The sequence below is a fragment of the Phaseolus vulgaris genome, chromosome 5, assembly GCF_000499845.2.
Source record: "Phaseolus vulgaris cultivar G19833 chromosome 5, P. vulgaris v2.0, whole genome shotgun sequence".
Lineage (NCBI taxonomy): Eukaryota > Viridiplantae > Streptophyta > Magnoliopsida > Fabales > Fabaceae > Phaseolus > Phaseolus vulgaris.
Window position 1 is genome coordinate 18,035,422 of NC_023755.2, and position 20,893 is coordinate 18,056,314.

Here is a 20,893-nt window from a genome sequence, read left to right on the forward strand (position 1 = left end):
ACTCTAGGAACAAATGCTGGCTTGACTTAACTTCAGCTTGGCACATACCATATAATGTAGTATAAACCATAACTCCTCTCCTACTTAGACACAATCTTGTAAGACTTCTATCCAATAGAACCCTCCAAGTTGTAGTCAACTCATTGGGTAGAGCTTTAACCTTTCACAGACAAGTGAATAATTCATTGTTCTGCCCACTAGTGTTATTAGCAAGTAAATCATACGCATACTTCACTGATAATGTCCCGGACTCCTCCCTCCCCCACTCCAGGACATCCACCACCTCCCTGTATAAAGAGACCCTATATATGTATGAGTATAAATCAGCCTCCAATAGTGATTTCCATTCAAACCTCTCTCGTCTCCACCTAAGGCACCAACTCATAGATCTTGATAGAATTTTGCTTCATTGACATTTTGAATCTCTTTTCCAATAGCTGGCTAAGCTGAGAAGATTATTCTTCATTGATGGCACATATAGGACATCATTCATACAACCAACTCTTCCATCTTTACAAGTGAATCTGACCTTGCCAATTCCTTGAGCAGAGATCATACTATTATATGCAAATCTCACACTGCTTTTGACATTAGAATCAAAATCAATAATCCACTCCATGTTGCCAGTCATATGATTGGAACAGCCTGTGTCTAAGTACCAACTTGAAGCATCTTCATCCTGATTTGTAGTGGCCATTAATAACACTTGATCTAAATCAGAATCTTCATCTTCTTGAGCTAGATGTGCTTCATCTTTCTTGAAAAATTTTCCAGTGTTGTTACAGTTTTCAACTCCTCAACATTTAGCTGCAAAATGACCATACTTTCCACAACTATAACACTGCATTTTTCTTTTATCTTGGAATTTCTTGGATCCATGATCTTGACTCCCTCTACCAGCAGCCAATTTCTGCTTCTGCACACTATTTTGACTCTGGTTCTGACTGCTTGAAGCAGGCTGTTCCGTCCGGTTGACCGGGACGTCTTCGTGCGTGGTCTCAATCGTCAGCTAAGGTCTCCTTCTGATACTGAATGCCTGCAACTTTCCTGCAAAAAAGAGGACAAAGAGACGCCCTAGCGGCCGTTTGCACTCCGACGCTCAAGTCAGCCAGCAAGAAACACCAAAAACTGTCCACCCACGTATCTGAGCACCGCGTGTAGCGCTCTGAAGGGTGGAAAAAGAACTGTGTATATGTGTGTGTGTTGTCCCCTCCAGGCAAAAATATTCTCCAGTCACTCGTACGTAATCCTCAAGCACGGGCAAGCAACCAGAGAGTTTCTCCTAAATTTGCCAAAGGTTCCAACCCTTTTTTCCGACATTCTCAGCGCTATTTAAACTGCCCCCAGCATTTAAAGCGCCTTAAAGCGCTTTTAAACTCAAACGTAACGCGCTCATTAAAGCGCTTAATTATGAAACGTAGCGCATTTAAGACGTTGAAACGCTTGGGAGCCAAAATAGTACCTGAATGCCAAAAAGGGAAACTGTATTGAATATCTTTAATTACCTGGCACCTGACTAGAGGGTGTTTCTATTCCGGCATTGCTGTCATACACGTGGAGGGCCTCACGACACCTTGACCCCATCTGGGGGCGTTTCTGCCCATCTGGGGACGTTTCTACGTGTGGGTCCTCCTGCTGGGAGTGCTACTGCGCTAGGGGTGGCTTTTTGGGTGCCAACTCATGCCCCCAAGTATCTAGCCACTTACTCTGAGAGCGTATTTGCCTTCCTCTTACACCCTGCACCCGGTTATCCTGGGCGTGACCTTCCTCTTGGGTCGTATCTGTCCCGAAGGCGTCTCTGGGGCGGCAGGGGTACTTCGCGAGTCGGGCTGCCCTTTACTGGTACTATTACTATGGCCTTGGAGCCACCTTTTCTTTCTCTTTATTACTTTCCCGCGATATCGGGACCTGAGGCTTTCCCACGACGTCGCTCCCTCCATGGTCTTTCCTACCCATGGGTATCGGGGAACCACACCGTGATTGCCTTGCTTTTACACTGTTTAATCTGGCGACGCCTTCACCAGGGCGACGCCTTCACCTAGGCGACGCCTTCAGCTAGGCGACGCCTTCGCTTAGGCGACGCCTTGCCTTAGCGACGTCTCGTCCTGCCTTGGCGACTCTTCCTCTTGGCGTCTCTACATCTGGGCGACACCTCGAGCTGACTTTGACTTTCCTGTTGTTGACTTTGACCTTGACTTAGTCAACGCCCTGATACGGGACGGTACACAAGCCCCCCAGTCTTAAGCCGAAGACTTGTGTTCAGCGCAAAGACTAAAGCCTTGCCCCTGCCATCCATGTGCTTTCTTGATGACGTGTCATTCTCTGCTGACTCAGCAAATTTTCGAATTACTGACGCGACATTATCTGAACCACAGGGGTATTCTTAATGACCGATGGGACATTCCCTGCGATGGGGATGATTACACCTTTTGGGCTACCCTTTATCGCGCGCCACGTGGCCCATCGCGCGGACCTCCTTTAGAGACCTTCGCGCTTCTCTTTGAGCAATTGATCCTCTGACGCGTGGCACGATCCCACGGCCCTAGGTCAGCGCCTCTTGAGTTGCGAAATGTAACGTTTAAGTTACTCCAAACCCCGCGCTCACCCTACTGTTACATTCATTCACTCTGCAACTCCGCACTGTTCATCGCCTTCGAAAACCTTTTTTTTCTTTGCAACTGCGATTCTCTCCTTCCTGTGCCCTTCTGCTGCCTCCATTCTAATAGCAAAGGTATGATCTCGGATACTCACGACCTTTTCCCTTCGTCGCATTAGATTGATTTATTGAACTGCCTGGGACTGTTGTTATTCACGTATTATTGCATTTCTCCGCTTCTTCTTCCTCCTCTGATTTTTTCTCGCGTGGGTGACGCTTCCTGGGGTTCTTTCCCCTTCTTGCCATGGCTAAACTTGCTAAACCCTTTTTCCTCTCTTCTTTCTCCAGCTATCTATTTTCACCATGACGCGCGCGAACGCGGAGCCTGATTCTTCCCCTACGACCCCCAAGTCCAACTACAAAGCCTTCTACCCCTGGGCCTCCGATGAGCTCCTGAGTGAATGCACCAGCCTGACTTCTTTCCAGGACCTGGAAGCTCACCGGGGGGATCCCCATTTGTACAGCTTTAACGCCTTCTGCCGCACACACGACGCCCACATATCCGTCCGTCCCGGCAGGCCTGGGGAACCTGTTTGTTTGGACGACAGACCTAGAAAGGGGAAACCCTTCTTCTTTATGTACCAGACCGTGTTCAAGCGCGTGGGAGTGCGTCTCCCGTTCACTCCCTTCGAACGGGAGCTTCTTACTGAAATCAACACTGCCCCCGCCCAGCTTCATCCCAACAGCTGGGCATTTGTGAGGGGCTTTCAAATTCTTTGTGGATACCTGGGCATTCCTCCTTCCGTAGATGTCTTTCTGCATTTTTTTGAGGTGAAAAAACAGGGGAAAAGCTTCTGGGTAAGCTTTTCCGGGATCGCTGGCAGGATCCTCCTCTCCCTCTTCCAGAATTCTTACAAGAACTGGAAAGGGAAGTTCTTCAGGGTGTGCTGCGCCAAGCATGATCCCACAGCTTTGGATGGCTTCCCCCTTTACTGGACGGAACGCCCCAAATTGCTCAGGGCCAAAACCCTGGAAGAGCTATCCCCCGCCGATAGGGAGGTAAGCAAAGCCTTGGCGGGGTTGGGGATCGTCTTTGATACCTTGAAGCTGGTCGCTAGCGAGTACAATGCCCACGCCCTGACCACCTATTTTGGTAAGGGGCTCTCCCCTCATCTTTCTTACTATGAACAGCCTGTTATCGATCGTTTGTTTCCCCATACTATTATGCTTGTTTTACACTTGTACCATGTTACTTGCATTTCACGTCTCTTCGCGTATCGTGAATTCGCATAGCTGTTTTAGTACTAATCCTTGCTGTTTGGTCTGCCTTGGTGTAGGATCGATGATGGGCGTTTCCAAAAGAATGATGTTGGCGAAAGCACTGAAGGAGGCTCGTGCCGCCAAGGCAGGCGCCTCCTCCAGCCCTACTGCCAATCCGATTCTCCCGCCGGCTCCGACACCGCCGCCGCCAGTCACTGCTGAGGGTGCTTCTAGCCCATCTCCGACGTCTCCACCTGGCTCTGACGTGCTTCCAACTCCCAACTCTCCTTCGCCTATCGCCGCTGTGCCCCTAGCTGCGGCCTCATCACCGGCTCTAACCCCCCTTGACAAAGGAAAAAGGGTTTTGGAGATTCTGTCAGATGATGAGGAATCAGAAGGCGTGGCACCCTTCAAGAGGAGAAAATCCGCGCGGGTTCCTCTTTTGGTAGAGACGCCGCCGCAGGGAGGGAACCCCTTTATGGACAACCCTCCAAGCGCAACCTCACTCCCTCCTATGGTTCTCCAAGAGGAAAGGGGCGAAGGTGCTGAATCTGCGCCGCCTCTTTTGCCGCCAGAAACCACTGCCTCCCCGGCTCCCGATGCTGCCGCCCCCGACTTCATTGCCATCCCCCCTCCAATCATGCATCTGATGAGGGGTTTCAGTGGCGGGACTATGCCAGAAGGTACCGACAGGAGGGAAGGTATGCCTTTCTATTTGGGAGCCTTCTTGGCGGTGGCTCTTGAATGGCGCTCCCAGGCCAGAAACGCTGTCTTGCAAACCCAAACCCTCCAGGCCTTGGAAACGAAAGCAACCAACCTGGAGGAGGAGATGAAGGCCCTGGGACGCCAGAACGAGGCTTATTGTTCCTCTCTGAAACAAGCACAAGAGTCCAGGGCAGAAGCTGAGAGGAAATTGGCAGAGGCCTTGGAGCTCCAGGCTGACTTCTACGCTCGTGAAGTTGCTCTCCAAGTACAGGTAGCGGGTCTTCAGGAATTGGTCAAAGCAGACGCGGAAACCCAAAAGGACCTGAAGGACCGCTGCTGTGAACAAACTGCCAAGGTGGAACGGATAGAGGAGGAAATGGCTACGCAGGCCACTATGGACCTTCTCCGGGTTGACTACGACGAGCTGCAGGTCGAGGTTAGCCGGCTTCGTGTGGAGAAAGAGGCTCTGGAGAAACAGGTGACCTCCGGAGACGCCGCCATTGAGGAGCTGGAGAAGGAGAAAAATTCCCTTATCCAGGAGATGGCGGGCACCTACGAGGAGGGGTTTCAAGAAGCCCTGTCCCAGGCGTCCTGCGAGAATCCCGGCGTCAACCTTTCAAACTGTGACCCCACACACCACGTAGTCGACGGGAAGGTCGTGCCCATGGATCTGAACGATTGAACTGCTGCCCCTCATCCGCCACCTTCCTCTTCAAGCTTAACTCTTCATTCTTTACCTTCGCTTTTTAATTTCATCTGCCAACAACTTGTAATTCTTTGAACTATCCACACTCTTGTTATTGATTCGGGACACTCGCATGGTTGTCCTTATTTCTTTTTCACATACGACTCCGCCTATACGATCTCGTTCTCATCTTTTCCCTTTATACGCTTTACTTATTTTATCTGTATCCCGCCCGTTTCTCACACTTCGTTGGGCGGTTTGGTATGATGAGGTAAGGTCGCTCGCCAACCCTTACGCCCATGGAGAGGCTCACTAAGTGTCGCCGTATCGTCCACGGGACGACTCAGACACCGAAAGGCTCTTTCTTTGATCTTTCAGCACTCGGCGCCCACGCCTAAGGAGAGGCCTGCCAAAGCAGCACCGTATCGTCCCCGGGTGTCTAAAACGCTGAGTGCTGTGGGGTTTTTGTTCCCTTCATGGTCTTTCCTGCCCATAGGTATCGGGGAACATCCTGCCAGTGACTCGCTGGTGTTTGACGGTCTCGTCTCCCTCCACAGTCTTTCCTACCTGTGGGTATCGGGGAGGCGACGCCTTCACCTAACTTTGCCTTTCTCTGATTTCTTCTCCCTCCTCAGTCTTTCCTACCTGTGGATATCGGGGAGGTAACGCCAGTCGGTATTTGGGTTGGCGACGCCCGCGACTTCTCGTCTGTCGTCGCCCTTTACGTCTTTCTTGGCAATGCCTCGGGCATTACCTTTACTTCGACATTGACTTTAATTCTTGCCTTGGCCAACGCCTGATAACAGCGAAAAGCCTAAGGCTTTGCCTGTGCCCTCCGCGTGGCGCTTCTTGTACAGCTGATGGGACCTTTTGTCATTCGACTTGATCCACGTGGCGCTGCTTAACTGGTCAGTGGGGTATCTAGTCATTTCATTTTCTGACTCCTGCTGCACCCCTGGCTCATTCTCGACGGCGCATCGTACCACTGGACATTCTGTTGACGGGACATTTTCTGCTTTAAAAACAGTGGTGCCAGCGTCATCCTTTCATCTTCTGCCACGTGTATCAATCGTGCGGTGCATCCATTCACGTCGTTTGGCGCTCTAACCGCTTTATTTAACTCTTCGAGCTCTGGAACTATCTTCATCGTTTTCTCGCTCTTCATAACCTACTTGCGCTCTTTCTTCTTGCACCCTTTCTTCTTGCAGCCTTTCTTCTCTGTCGAAGGGCTGTCTTAACCTTCGCTCCCCTCACTCAACCCTTGCATTTCCAGCCATCTTGATCCTGTTAAAGAATGTCTTCTCACGATGCTTCCTCCAGGGTCCGTCCCAAAGACTTGTACCCTTGGGCCTCGAGTGAACTTCTTGATGAGTGTTCGTGTTTGCTCTCCACTAGGGCCGTACGGGAACACAAAGGGGAGTTGTGTTCTTACGACCATCGGGCTTTCGCAAGGAGGCACGATGACGACATCGCTGTGCTCCCTTGCACTCTGGGGGAGCCATTGTCACTCCAACCTCCTTCAGCACTACTGTAACCTGGTAGATTTTCTCGAACTTGTGATGGGACTGATGTTTTATATCGGCCCCACGGTGGGCGCCAAATGTTCCGTCCGGTTGACCGGGACGTCTTCGTGCGTGGTCTCAATCGTCAGCTAAGGTCTCCTTCTGATACTGAATGCCTGCAACTTTCCTGCAAAAAAGAGGACAAAGAGGCGCCCTAGCGGCCGTTTGCACTCCGACGCTCAAGTCAGCCAGCAAGAACACCAAAAACTGTCCACCCACGTATCTGAGCACCGCGTGTAGCGCTCTGAAGGGTGGAAAAAGAACTGTGTATATGTGTGTGTGTGTTGTCCCCTCCAGGCAAAAATATTCTCCAGTCACTCGTACGTAATCCTCAAGCACGGGCAAGCAACCAGAGAGTTTCTCCTAAATTTGCCAAAGGTTCCAACCCTTTTTTCCGACATTCTCAGCGCTATTTAAACTGCCCCCAGCATTTAAAGCGCCTTAAAGCGCTTTTAAACTCAAACGTAACGCGCTCATTAAAGCGCTTAATTATGAAACGTAGCGCATTTAAGACGTTGAAACGCTTGGGAGCCAAAATAGTACCTGAATGCCAAAAAGGGAAACTGTATTGAATATCTTTAATTACCTGGCACCTGACTAGAGGGTGTTTCTATTCCGGCATTGCTGTCATACACGTGGAAGGCCTCACGACGCCTTGACCCCATCTGGGGGCGTTTCTGCCCATCTGGGGACGTTTCTACGTGTGGGTCCTCCTGCTGGGAGTGCTACTGCGCTAGGGGTGGCTTTTTGGGTGCCAACTCATGCCCCCAAGTATCTAGCCACTTACTCTGAGAGCGTATCTGCCTTCCTCTTACACCCTGCACCCGGTTATCCTGGGCGTGACCTTCCTCTTGGGTCGTATCTGTCCCGAAGGCGTCTCTGGGGCGACAGGGGTACTTCGCGAGTCGGGCTGCCCTTTACTGGTACTATTACTATGGCCTTGGAGCCACCTTTTCTTTCTCTTTATTACTTTCCCGCGATATCGGGACCTGAGGCTTTCCCACGACGTCGCTCCCTCCATGGTCTTTCCTACCCATGGGTATCGGGGAACCACACCGTGATTGCCTTGCTTTTACACTGTTTAATCTGGCGACGCCTTCACCAGGGCGACGCCTTCACCTAGGCGACGCCTTCAGCTAGGCGACGCCTTCGCTTAGGCGACGCCTTGCCTTAGCGACGTCTGGTCCTGCCTTGGCGACTCTTCCTCTTGGCGTCTCTACATCTGGGCGACACCTCGAGCTGACTTTGACTTTCCTGTTGTTGACTTTGACCTTGACTTAGTCAACGCCCTGATACGGGACGGTACACAGGCCATTCACTTGATTGACCTCCTCTTCCTCTTCCTCTTCCTTTCTTTTTCCAACCACTTCTTCCTCTGCCTCTGCCAGCAGTTAGAGCCTAGAAAACTTGCTCTACTACCTTTTCTTTACCATTTATTTACCTTTTCTTGAAAGTAACCGTTGCTCATGTGCTTCAAGAGAATTTTGGAGTTCTTCTACTGTCATTTCATCAAGATCATTGGATTCTTCAATTGCCACGAAAATGTGATCAAAAGCAGGAATCAAAGTTCTAAGAATCTTCTCAACCACCTTTGAATCAGGCAACTGTTCATCACAGCCTCGCATAGAATTTGCAATTGCTTGGATTTTACCAAAGTAATCACATGATCAGTCATGGACAGCAATTCAAATTGTCTTTTGAGTGATTGCAGCCTCACCTTCTTAACCCTACTAGTATTTCCATAGGTCTGTTCTAGTACGTCCCAAATATGCTTAGCAGATTCAGCTTTTGAGATTTTTTGGAAAATGGCAGCTGAAACACACTCTGATGCAGTAACATCCGTGCCTTGCAATCAATTTTTTTTTTTAGTGCTTCTCAGACTTTTTCTTCTGCTCCTCTGTTTCAAGCTTGATTGAATCTTGAAACCCAATCTTGACAGCTTCTTCTAATTCTTGAAAACCAAGAATGACTTCCATCTTCACAGTCCTTCCCATCAAACATCGGAAGACTCCCTGGAACCACACCAAATGCAGCCATGGCAGCTATCACCTACAGCAGTCAACCTCCAATTCTTGGCTTGCAAAACAGCAGATCCTCCTCTGCTCAAAGTTCCAGTAGCAGTCTTATCCTCACTGTTAGGAAACCACACAAGTTCCCTCCCTATGCTCTGATACCAATTTGTTGGGAATTAATTGATAATTGGAATTGAAATTGAAATCTCTTGATTAGAAACGCTGTACTGATACAATACAAACAATGCTATTTATAACTGTTAAAAACATAATAAATTAAAACATTCTGATAACAGAAATATCTAGCTTTAAGTTTTGGATAGTTAGAGTTAACAACTTAACTCTTTTATTTAGTTTATTTCAACACAAAGAATTGGCCAACTACACTGCTCTTCATCCATGGCATCAAATATGTTTAGAGGAAATAATTGAGCCCTTCCAATAATTTTGTGTGAACCCTCTAACTGCATCAGCATACGATTTATTCCCATTCTTCTCCACCCATATCTCCTTGCCTTTCAACTTCTTCACCTCAGAATAACCATACGGTGTGTTGTGCACTCCCTTGGCATTACCCTACTCATATTCCTTCCAGTCCTTCTTGAATCTCCATATTGCTCAAGCTATGTTCTCCTATATCTAGACATATAGTTTCAAATTGCCAATGTAAATTTGGTCTAGCTCCTTCTCTAGCCGTCCACGTTTCCAACTTCAAAGAACCTCACAAACTCAAATCTTCTCTCCCATCTATTCAACCTAAGTGAAATAAACACCTCCTTCACCCTTACCATTGGAACACCTTAAACATGTCTTGCTGTAATCGGAAAATTGGTAAAGAAAAAAGTTGTGTGGTTATAATTTTGTGGTTTACTTCCTTGGCTTGACTGTGAAACCAGTTGAGGAAGGCTTTGATCTTCTCTCCATATCTTTGGGTTGTTGTTTCTTCTTCTTGCCTCGCTCCACCCGTACTCCGTATCCAACAAAATTTGAGTTATCACATGCATGGAAGTTATGAGTAATTTTTTAATTCTTTCATATAAGTTTTCTAAATGTAATTGATAACTTCAGACTAATTCTTCCCATGCCTACTTTTGAAGTTAGTGCCAACCTTGGAGCATTCTTACTGCAAAAAAAACATTAAATAAAAAATAATTTAAAAAAATAAAATAATTAATTATTATATTAACTAAATTAATATTATTTTAAAAACTAAATAAATTATAAATTATTATTTAAAGTAATTTTTTAATTGATAAATAATTTTTAGATTAATATATAATTAGTTATCCTGTTTTAGCTATCAATAATAAAAAATTATTTATTAATTATTTTCTATTTCTAAAATTATTTTGTATTTAATGATGTTTTAGTAATACGTTTATATGTTTCTTGGAATCTAAAATACCAATAAAACATTATCACTTTTCTTTAACATGTTTTACGTTAACACGAGTTCCTTTGATATTCATTTTCAATAAGAATGAAAAAATGCACAGTTGGACAAAAATAGAATATAAAAATACAATTTTGAAGCAATATATTTTTCTCATGTGGTTTTCTTGCTTGTTGATATGTAAATTGCTCTAATTTTGTTTGTTTGTGCTATAGTGTCATACAGTCTTTATATAAATTGTGGTGGAGAAGAGGTAACAATAAATGAAACCAGATACGAAGATGATTCAGATGCTGGACGGGCGGCTAGATTTATTTTGAAGGGAATGAGAAATTGGGTTGTTAGCACTACTGGTAACTTTATGAATAATGGTAACTCACCGAATAATGATGGTGGAGGCAAATATTTACCATCAACCAACTCTTTGCCTTCTACAAAAGATGCTGCCCTGTACAGGACTGCACGAGCTTCTCCCATTTCATTGACTTATTATGGATTTTGTCTGGCAAATGGAAACTACACAGTATTTCTGCATTTTGCGGAAATTGTGTTCATTGATGGTAAAACATATAGCAGCTTAGGAAGACGAGTATTTAACATCTACATTCAGGTATATGGTTAACAATTTTTTTAACCATTGTCATTGAGACTTTTCATATAGAAAATGGAAGTGGTCAACCATATAGGTTCTATCAAGAACATGTTGAATTATTTTCATAAATAGAATACCATAACAATATACATTTCCTACTTTATATGTTACTAGTTTAACTTCATATAATCCATGGCCACCTACTATCATCTTTGAAAATGATTTGAAATATTTAAGCTGTAATCATCATGAAGCATTCAGATTTTTTAATTTAAACGTTGCAGAGAAAACTGGTGAAGGAGGACTTCAATATTGCAGAAGAAGCAGGAGGTATTGGTAAGCCATTCACAAAAAACTTTACTGCTGTTGTGAGTAATAATACCTTGGAGATACGCTTCTCTTGGACTGGAAAAGGGACAACTGTTCTCCCATCTAGATCAGTATATGGTCCTCTTATATCAGCTATAACGGTGTTATCTGGTAAGTTGTCATTCTTTGTAAGTTTCATGTGGTTTGATCTTAATATTATTATCTAAGATCTTGAATAATAATCAAGCAGACAATCCACCTCCCTCCAATAGGAGCATATCAGTAGGATCTGTGGTTGGAATTGTGGTTGCAGTAGCAGTTGTTCTCATCCTTGTGTTGTCTATACTTTGGTGGAAAGGCTGCTTAAGAAAGAAAAGTTCTTTAGAAAGAGGTAATTGTACTGAAATTACCAAGTTAACCATATTTATACTTGTAGTTAACCACGTGTAATGGTTAATAGCATCATTATATATATTATTAATTGTTTGTAAGATAAAGTTAATAATTGTTAGATAGATTTAAATAATTTTATGACATTATCAACTATTTATTGATAATTTTACACTAAATTAATGTGCAAAAGTACATAAAATAAAAGAAACAAGTCACGATGACATTATATCATAATGAACAACTCTCATAGTTTTTTTAGGTTTAATTATATCATTAGACAACAAAATTACCCATATTTACAAAAGTTAACAACATATACTCGAGTGGACTCAGAAAAATTTCTTAGAGTGGATTTTTTTTGTAAGAAAATGAAATTATAATATTGAGAAAATTTAAATATATGCCCTGCTTAGTGTATGCACTAAACATGAATTTTTTGTACTACAAGAGGTCTCTGATATGTCTTTTTCTTTAATTAACAGAGCTAAAAGGTTTAGAACTACGAACAGGTTTGTTCACTTTAAGACAAATAAAAGTAGCAACAAACAACTTTGATGAGGTGAATAAGATTGGAGAAGGAGGATTTGGTCCTGTGTACAAGGTATTTTGTCTATAATTTTGCATAATAATGTTTTAAAATTATTTTACGACATTCAAAACATATAACTCCTTGGAAATGTAGGGATGTCTATCAGATGGAACATTAATAGCAGTGAAGCTACTCTCTTCTAAATCAAGACAAGGGAATCGTGAGTTCTTAAATGAGATAGGAATGATTTCTGCTTTGCAACATCCTTATCTTGTTAAACTCTATGGATGTTGTGTAGAAGGAGATCAACTATTGTTGATATATGAATATATGGAAAATAATAGCCTTGCTCGAGCTTTATTTGGTAAATCTACTTATTATATCATAAACTTTTGATTATTATCATTTATTTGATATATTAACTTTTGAATGACTATATATGTTACTTTTTGTCCATTTTATATCATTTTCACAAATGAAGGTTCTGAAGAATTCCAAATAAAATTGGATTGGCCGACAAGGTACAAGATTTGTGTTGGTATTGCTAGAGGTTTGGCATACCTTCATGAAGAATCACGATTGAAGGTTGTTCATAGAGACATCAAGGCCACTAATGTGTTGCTTGATAAAGATCTCAAACCAAAAATATCTGACTTTGGTTTGGCAAAGCTTGATGAAGAGGAAAACACTCATATTAGCACCCGAATAGCAGGGACATAGTAAGTTCCTATCTCTTTTGTGCAAGTTTCATAGAGAAATATTTTGTATGTATATATTAAGAAACAAAAAGTAAAAAGGATTTATTGATGATTACTTAATCAAATTCATTTATTTTTTAAATTATGGACTGCAATAATCTGGTTTGGATAAGTGGATTAAAAAAAATAGTCTCTAATACAATCCAACATTTAAAGTAATATCTTCTAAGTAGTGGGATGAGGGTAGTTTTTTTTTGTTATATGGAAAGAAATACAAAGAATTATTATGTTGTGTAGCTAGCTAATAAACTTTTCAATTTTTATTATATAGTGGATATATGGCTCCAGAATATGCCATGCATGGTTATTTAACTGATAAAGCAGATGTCTATAGCTTTGGAATTGTTGTCTTGGAAATTGTAAATGGAAAGAACAATATCATTCACCGACAAAAAGAAGAATCATTCTCAATTCTTGATTGGGTAAGTACTCTCAAAATCTGATCATGCCAACTTTTTATGAGAATATGAACTAGCTGCTGGTAAAGTTTAATTCACAGATAATGTTATTTGATTTCTACCACTAGGCTTTAAGAGTAACATTTTGTACATTAGTCACATATAAATATGTAGAACTTTGAATTTATTTGGAAGGAATTGTCTTTATACTATTTGTTTTGCAGGCACATCTATTGAAACAAAAGGGTGATCTAATGGAGCTAGTGGATAGAAGATTGGGTTCAGAGTTCAATAAAGAAGAAGCATTGGTGATGATAAAAGTGGCTCTGTTATGCACTCAGGTGACTACAACACTTAGGCCAACAATGTCAGCAGTAGTAAGCATGCTAGAAGGAAGAAATGTTGTTGAGGAAGTGGTTACAGAGACAAGTGAGGTATTGGATGAGAAGAGGATGGAGGCAATGAGACAATATTATCATGAGCTAAGTATAGAAGTGCCATGGACTGCTTCATCTACATCTGCATCAGATCTTTATCCAACACACCTTGATTCATCTTATTTGGACAAGAGAAATTAGCTCTTGAGAGAAATTACAATATTTTCTCATCATTATTGCAGTTGTGATTCCGTTATCTAGTGTGTTTTTATTTTAACCCTGAAACAATGTTAATCTGTGGCTACAACATACTGAGTTTTAATAATAAGAAGGACCAATCGGTCAGCGGTGCTTGTAATACCCAACTTGATATTAAGGAAGTTGTGTTATGTGATCATGAGTTTATTGTTTTTATTGTCAAGAAGTCATCCTGTAAAATAATTTTATGATTTTATTGAAGTAGTGTTTTCAATTTCGTAACTATTAATTGACTGTGCATATAAAATTAATGAATTTTTATTTTATAATTAAAGTTGTTCCTGCCGGTTGACTCGATCGCCTTCGTACGTTTCATGATGCTCCCACACCCGATTCTCTGTGGTTTCGTTCGTGCCTCTCTCGATCTAACACTTAAAATCACAAAGACAAAGGGCGTCCTAAAGGCCGTTTGCACTCCGATGCTCAAGTCAATCTTAGGGCTAAAAAACACCAAAATTGTTAAGCGTAAAAACTTTGTGTAACTGTGTGTGTTAAGCGGCGCAGAATGAATAACGTACCTTACTAAGTTTGTTACTTCCCTTTATATAGCCTAGGGTTTCCACTGTTTCCGCTACCCAAAATAGACTTTCTGAGGGGGTGGGCCCCAGCACCGCTGTTACCCACTCTTAGGGCAACCTAGCGCGTGGGGTTCCCTAACTAGAGTGCAACCTCTAACGGGATGACCACCTGGATGCCACCTTGTGCACCTGATCTCTAGGGTCACCCGTCCTGGGAGTGCCCTAGCCATTCACGTGCCATGCGTGCAGCTTCACCCCTGGAACGTGACCCTTACAGGTCGTATCTTTTCCAGTGGCTCTTTACTTGTGTTACACCTGAACGCGTCATCCACACTACACACATGGGCTCTCGTGACCCAGGGTTCTCCCTAACTGATAACTGGTTTGTAATTTGGGATCTACCTCTCGTGGCCCAGCTCTACTGTTCAACTTGTCGAGGACCAATGTCTGATCACTCCTCGATCCCTTGGGCGTACTGTCTACGAGACACTCTGGGCATACCGCTAGCGGGACCCACCTCACATGATCGAGGTCTGACCTCTCCTTGACGTCTTAGGCATACCGTCTGCGAGGCATTGGCCCCTGCCGCCCGGGGGACCCAGCTTACGTGGCCCCACATCCACTAGCAGTCAACTTCGCCCGAGTATTGGTCGGTACACAAGGCCCCCAGTCTCGAGCTGTAACTTGTTCAGTGAAGAGACTAAGTCCTCGCCCCTGGCGATCTACGTGGCCCTGTGTGACAAGACGTGAACAATGCACCGAAGTGACATTTCTTTGTGCCCGTTTTATCTGCGCACACGTGTTTTGATCAACGGGCAGGGCTTAACGTCGCTTGCGCTTCTTGGTTTACGTTAAGCATTCGAAAACGCGCGCTTCCATTCACTGTTCCATTATTCTCAAAAACACCTTTGATTGCTTCGTCTTCTTCCTCGAGCGCTCTCGCGTTTCCCTCTACAAAGTCCAGAACTTTCATCCTATTTTGATCAAAAGGTACGAACTTTACCCATTGATCGCCCTTATTTATCGATTTCGATGCTTGATAACTGCCTGGACTGTTTAGATTCCTTCCATTTTAAGCTTTCCCTGCTTTTTCTCCATTCCTCTGAATTTTTGGGTTTTCTTCGAGTGTGGGGTTTTTCTGAGTTTTCGCTGAGTTACGCCATAGTCCCTTTCTGAACCTTCGTTTCCCTCTTTCTCTTGTTTTTCTAGCTTTCTTAGACATGACTCGAACGAAAACGACATCCAACCCTCCACCCCAAGTAGATTACAAAAGCTTGTACCCCTGGGCCTCTGCGGAGCTTCTCCCCGAGACCTCTACCATCGTCTCTAGCAAGGATGTGAGGAAACACAGGGACGGAGAGCCTGACTGTGTAAGGCGTGTCTTTTGGCGTGAGAGCGACACTTACGTTTCCGTCTGACCCTGTGCTAAGGGCAAACTCGTGTGCTTCGACGAACGGACCAACGATGGAGAGCACTACTTTTTCCTATACCAAACTGTCTTCAAACGGATTAAGCTGCACCTCCCTCTTACTGGCTTCGAGAGAGCATTATTGACAGAAATCAACGTGACCCCCGCTCAACTGCATCCCAACAGCTGGGCCTTCATGAGGGCCTTCTCAATTCTGTGCAACCACTTTGGGCATCCTCCCTCAATGGATGTCTTCCTCCATTTTTTTGAGGCTAAGAGTCTGGGAAGAATTTTTGGGTGAGTTTCAATGGCGTGGCAGGGAGAGTTCTCCTCACGTTGTTCCAACAATCGTATAAAGGCTTCAAAGGGAACTTCAGAGTGTGTTGCACCTACCACGACCGCTTCCTCTTGGATGGCTTCCCACTCTATTGGGTGAGGAAATTAGAGTTCAAGAAACTGAGGACTCTTGAGGAACTAACTCCTCGTGATCGCGAGTTTTGCCAGGTCCTTGCTAGCTTGGGAGCAGTGTTCAACACTGTTCAATTGATCAAGCATGAGTATGATGTTGAGGCTCTCAAGGCCTATATTGGTACCGACTTCACCCGGTCTTTCTTTGTTATGCCTGTTACCATCCTGCCTCTTCATACTCGTATGTTTACCCTTGTGTTCTGGATTGCTTTCTAACCTCTTGTATTCTGAATTTTGGTATAGGTATGGTGCTGAATGAGGAGAAACGGGCCAAGCTGGCTGATGCCTTTGCTTGTCGCCAAGGGGCGTCTGGGGTCGTGGGCGCCTCCGTTGTTGCACCCCTCCCCACTCCTTCTACTCCTATTGCCGCGGTCCCTCTTCCCGTCGCCCAAGCATCACCCGCTCTGCCTCCCCTTGAGGAAGACAAAGGGGTAGTGGAGATTGAATCTGAGGAGGATTTCTCCTAGGGCCCGTCTTCAAGAGGCGTAGGCCTATGATGGCGACGACCTCTCGCTCCTCCACTGTTGGCCGCCCTGCATCGCTCCGAGACCAACCGCCAAGCGCTTCCTTGCTCCCTGGCCTCCTCGCGCTTGAAGGTGGCGGCGAGAGCGCCCCTGCAACCCCATCCGCCCCCGAACTTCCCGTTGTCCTCCAACATGCCCTCAAAGGCTTCCAAACAGGGGTGACGGAGGACTCGGATGAGGTCACGACAAGGGAAAGGTCGGGCCTCAACTTTGGCCTCTCCTTGCGCAATCCATTGCCCTCATAAGCAGGACTGAGGTGAGGGTTAAGGAACAGGTGGCACTGGTAGAGGCCAAAGCTAAGGAGGAAATGGCCCTGCTGGCCCATGCATTCATCACCCGCGAGACTTCCCTAAAGCAGGAGTTGGCCAGCCTCCGCCAAGCTGAAAAGAACCTCTCTAAACGGCTTCATGACTAGAGTCAAGAGGTCATTGAGCTAGAGGCCAAAATCCTGCCCCTGCGAACCCGGGCCATCGAGATGGAAGAGGCGGCTGAGGAAACTAAGGCTAAGGCGGCGAGGCTTGAAAAAAGATCCACCAATCAAGAAGTGCAATTGGGTCGTGTAGAGGCCGAGATCCTTCAACAGGCTGAGAAATTCAAGAAAAATGAGTTTGAGCTGACCGAGGACGTTGCTGATGCTTATACTGCAGGGTTCGAGGACGCCCTTGCTCAGGTTGCCTGCACAGACACTGATATGGACGCCTCACCCTTTGCAACATTGAACCGTGTTGTAGACGGGCAGATCGGGCCAAGGGCTCCTCCCTCTTAGCTTGTACTTGGTTACCAAGCGAACAATTTCTTCTTTTAATACTTTATTTGCTTGTAACTTACTTGTTTGGATGCCTCAGACTCTTAGTTGCTTTAACTTCCTTGGTCTTGATTTGTCTGAAAACTGCTCTTATATCTTGCTCAGTTATTAGCTGTTGTACCTCGCGCCACGATGCTTCTAACAGCGCTTTTGACAACGCTCGAGACTTAGGTAGCGCGCTTCCCCGCCCCATCCTACCGTATACTCCGTTAAGCAAGGGGGTTCGCCTACTAACCTGAACTGACCCCGCCCTTGCTGTATAAAGCCAGGGGGGTTAACTGTGAACTGGGTTGTTCAGCCTTGGTGTTCTCATTCGAGGCAGGGAGGTGTTCTCTGCGAACCTACCTGATATGATTCCAATAACAGATAGAGATATAATATGGACATGTTATGGATTCAACAAGAGTTGGAATATGATTAAGCACTTTCTAAGAATTGGATCAATGTTGTTAACATTCAAGAACTCACCAAATCACAAGTAACCAAGCCCAACTCATATAGAAACCCATAATATGGCAAATGAACCGCTTAAAACACAAAATAACACAAATGAACCGATTAAAACACAAGGAAACTCAATTAAAATCACAAGAACAACAAACTAAGAAGAACTACCAAATAGAAACACAAAAGTTAACGCCTATAGGTGCTATACAAAAGAGGTGTCTTTAAGGTTTCCCTCTTTAGCACATCCTAAAGCTATTCTATATTATTTACAAATTTATACAAAAGAATCTATAAAGAGAGATATTAATTGGAGCCCATTCTTGAATGCTTGTATACTTCTTGTTGGCTTTAGGCTTGGTCCTCTCTTTATTTAATTCTTCTTTAATTTTTGAAAAGACTAGAAGGAAGAACTTTAAATGTTTGGGTGGATGGCCTCTTCCTCCATTAGTAAAATCCTCTCTTACTTGATCTCTATCATGCTCCCCGAGTTGGAGAGAATTCGCCAACGAATTTTGAATCCCTGCATATAACAAAGTCAGTTTACTATCAAATTTAACAGTTGAATAAGAGAAAGACAAACATGACTTAGAATTTGAAAGTAGTGGGAGTTCAGAAAAAGAAGTCCTATAGATAGACCAAGTTAGAAAAAATTGTTTGGGAATGATGATATTTTTTGGAAAAAGTCCTCTTAAATGGTGAAAACCATTAGGAGGTATGAAAAAATCATTCCTAACATTATTTAACCAAGTTGGTGTTGAAATAGGAACCTTAGGTAATGAAAAAGATAAAGAAGAAGAATACCTTTGAGGTTCAACTTGAGGCATAGCACGAGTCAACATGATTGATTTAGTGGAAAAAGTGGTGTGACTCGGTTTAGTACTTACTTCTTTTGCTTTCTCATTTTCTCTTTTAGTTTTCATTTTTATTTGGTCCTCATGAACCTCTTTGGGAGAGAGGGATTTTAAGATAACCTTGCGCCCTTTGAAGGAAAAAGTCATTGTATTGGATAGGCCATCATGTAAAACATGTCTATCATATTGCCAAGGCTTTCCTAAAAGAAGATGAGTTGCTTCCATGGGCACAACATCACATAAAACCTCATCTTTATACTTTCCTATTGCAAAGTTAATGAGGACTTGTTTTTTAACCATGATTTCACCTTCGGTACTAAGCCATTGCAATTTATAAGGCTTGGTATGAGAGATAGTGGGTAAGGCTAACTTCTCCACAACTCTTGTACTAGCCACATTAGTGCAACTACCCCCATCAATAATCAAGGAACATAACTTGTTGGTGATAAGACAGCGGGTGTGAAAAATATTTTCTCTTTGGGCATCATCCAAAGATTTTGGAATTGTTCCCAACATTCGCCTTATCATCAATAAGTCACCTTCACAAGGACTTTTGCTCTAAATCTCACTTGATGGCTTAGAAGGAGAAGAATGCCTAGATGAATCGGAATCATGCTCACTAACTACTACCCCATTATGCACAAACATATTCCTTTTAGAAGGGCAATTAGAAGCTATGTTACCATATCCCAAACATTTAAAACATTTCTTACTAGACGATTTGATTGGTGATTTTTGAGTAGAAGTAGAAGGCTTAGACTCCTTAGAGTTGAAAGAAGAATCTTTAGAAGGAAGGTTTGAAAAAGCTTTTTTATATTTCCAAGAGTTGTTGTAGTAGCCATCATTAGGAGAGTTTTTGAAAGCATTTTTCTTTGCAAGTTGGGATTCAACCTTCATTGCTAGGTGAACCAAAGATCCCAAAGATGAATACTCTTGAAGTTTAACAACATCTTGAATATCCCTTCTTAGACCACTCACAAACCTAGCTATCTTAGCTTCCTTACTCTCATCCATGTCTACTTTAAGTAAAAGCGTTTCTAACTCCTTAAAATAAGCATCCACACTTAGCGTGCCTTGTTGAAACCGTTGGAGCTTCAACAATAGGTCTTTCCTAAAGTGTGGTGGCACGAATCTAAGGCGCATACACTTTTTCAAATTGTTCCAAGAAACCACGGGAGGTCTCTTGTTATATCCAATGTCCATTACAATGCTATGCCACCATTTCATGGCATAATATATGAGTTCTAAAGTGGCTATTTTTACCTTTTGGTCATCATTGACCTCATAGGCTTGAAAAAATTGTTCACATTTAGCCTCCCAATCTAAATACACATTAGGATCACTATCACCACTAAAACGAGGTACTTTTACAAAATAAAGTTGAGGCTTTGCTTCTTGGTGATGTCTTTGTTCACGGTGATGGCTCTCTCCATGAGAATGATGATGATGCCTCCTTCTTCTATGTTCTTCTCCATGGCTGTGAGCATTGGAAGAACCTTTGGAGGAATGTCTAGGAGAATGATGTCTTCCATGGATGGAATGTGAGGATCTTTCTTGCTTCAATTCAACTTTTGCTAATCTTTCTTCCAATTTTTGCATAACATCATCTTTGATTGCTAATCTTTCTTCCAACTTTTGCATAGCTTCATCTTTGAGAGCAAGGGCTCGTTTTGCCTCTTTTAACTCATTAAGAACATAAGCTTGATGAGTAGAATGTGGTTTGGAAGATTCAGCACTTGAATATGTATCCATTGGACAAAGAAAACATCAAACACAATAGCAAACAATATTAAGGAAAAACAAGGTTAGCAAATGGAACAATTATAGTGATGTACTGAAAATTAAAAGTCACTCAAGTCACTCCAAGAAAGAATACTTCCCTCAACCAATCTGCTCTTGAGGTCTTGATAACTCTCAAATGAAATATGTCAAAGCAAAAACACTATTTCTTAAAGCTAATACACCACAAAACTTAAAGAACAATAAAAGACAAGCAAGAAAAGGTGTAAACAAGAAAGGGTATATCAAAAGGAATACAAGATATA

The 20,893-nt window shown here is 43.5% G+C and overlaps 2 protein-coding genes across 2 annotated transcripts in view; one reads left to right on the forward strand and one right to left on the reverse strand.

Annotated features, from left to right (window-relative positions):
* The window catches only part of LOC137835234 (probable leucine-rich repeat receptor-like serine/threonine-protein kinase At3g14840), a 39,241-nt gene extending 25,258 nt beyond the window's left edge, over positions 1-13,983 (forward strand). The window contains exons 17-24 of the mRNA XM_068643638.1: positions 10,429-10,823; positions 11,090-11,285; positions 11,365-11,505; positions 11,990-12,108; positions 12,190-12,400; positions 12,518-12,755; positions 13,066-13,216; positions 13,417-13,983. Coding sequence (XP_068499739.1) covers positions 10,429-10,823; positions 11,090-11,285; positions 11,365-11,505; positions 11,990-12,108; positions 12,190-12,400; positions 12,518-12,755; positions 13,066-13,216; positions 13,417-13,770 — 1,805 coding nt within the window. The 3' untranslated portion in view covers positions 13,771-13,983. The remainder of the gene's footprint in view (positions 1-10,428; positions 10,824-11,089; positions 11,286-11,364; positions 11,506-11,989; positions 12,109-12,189; positions 12,401-12,517; positions 12,756-13,065; positions 13,217-13,416) is intronic.
* A 5,423-nt stretch (positions 13,984-19,406) lies between these two features.
* On the reverse strand, positions 19,407-20,600 carry LOC137834060 (uncharacterized). The gene is made up of 2 exons (XM_068642125.1): positions 19,780-20,600; positions 19,407-19,500 (listed from the first exon to the last, which is right to left on the reverse strand). The coding sequence occupies exons 1-2, from the start codon at positions 20,598-20,600 to the stop codon at positions 19,407-19,409; spliced, it is 915 nt and encodes a 304-aa protein (XP_068498226.1).
* Positions 20,601-20,893: the final 293 nt, after the last annotated feature.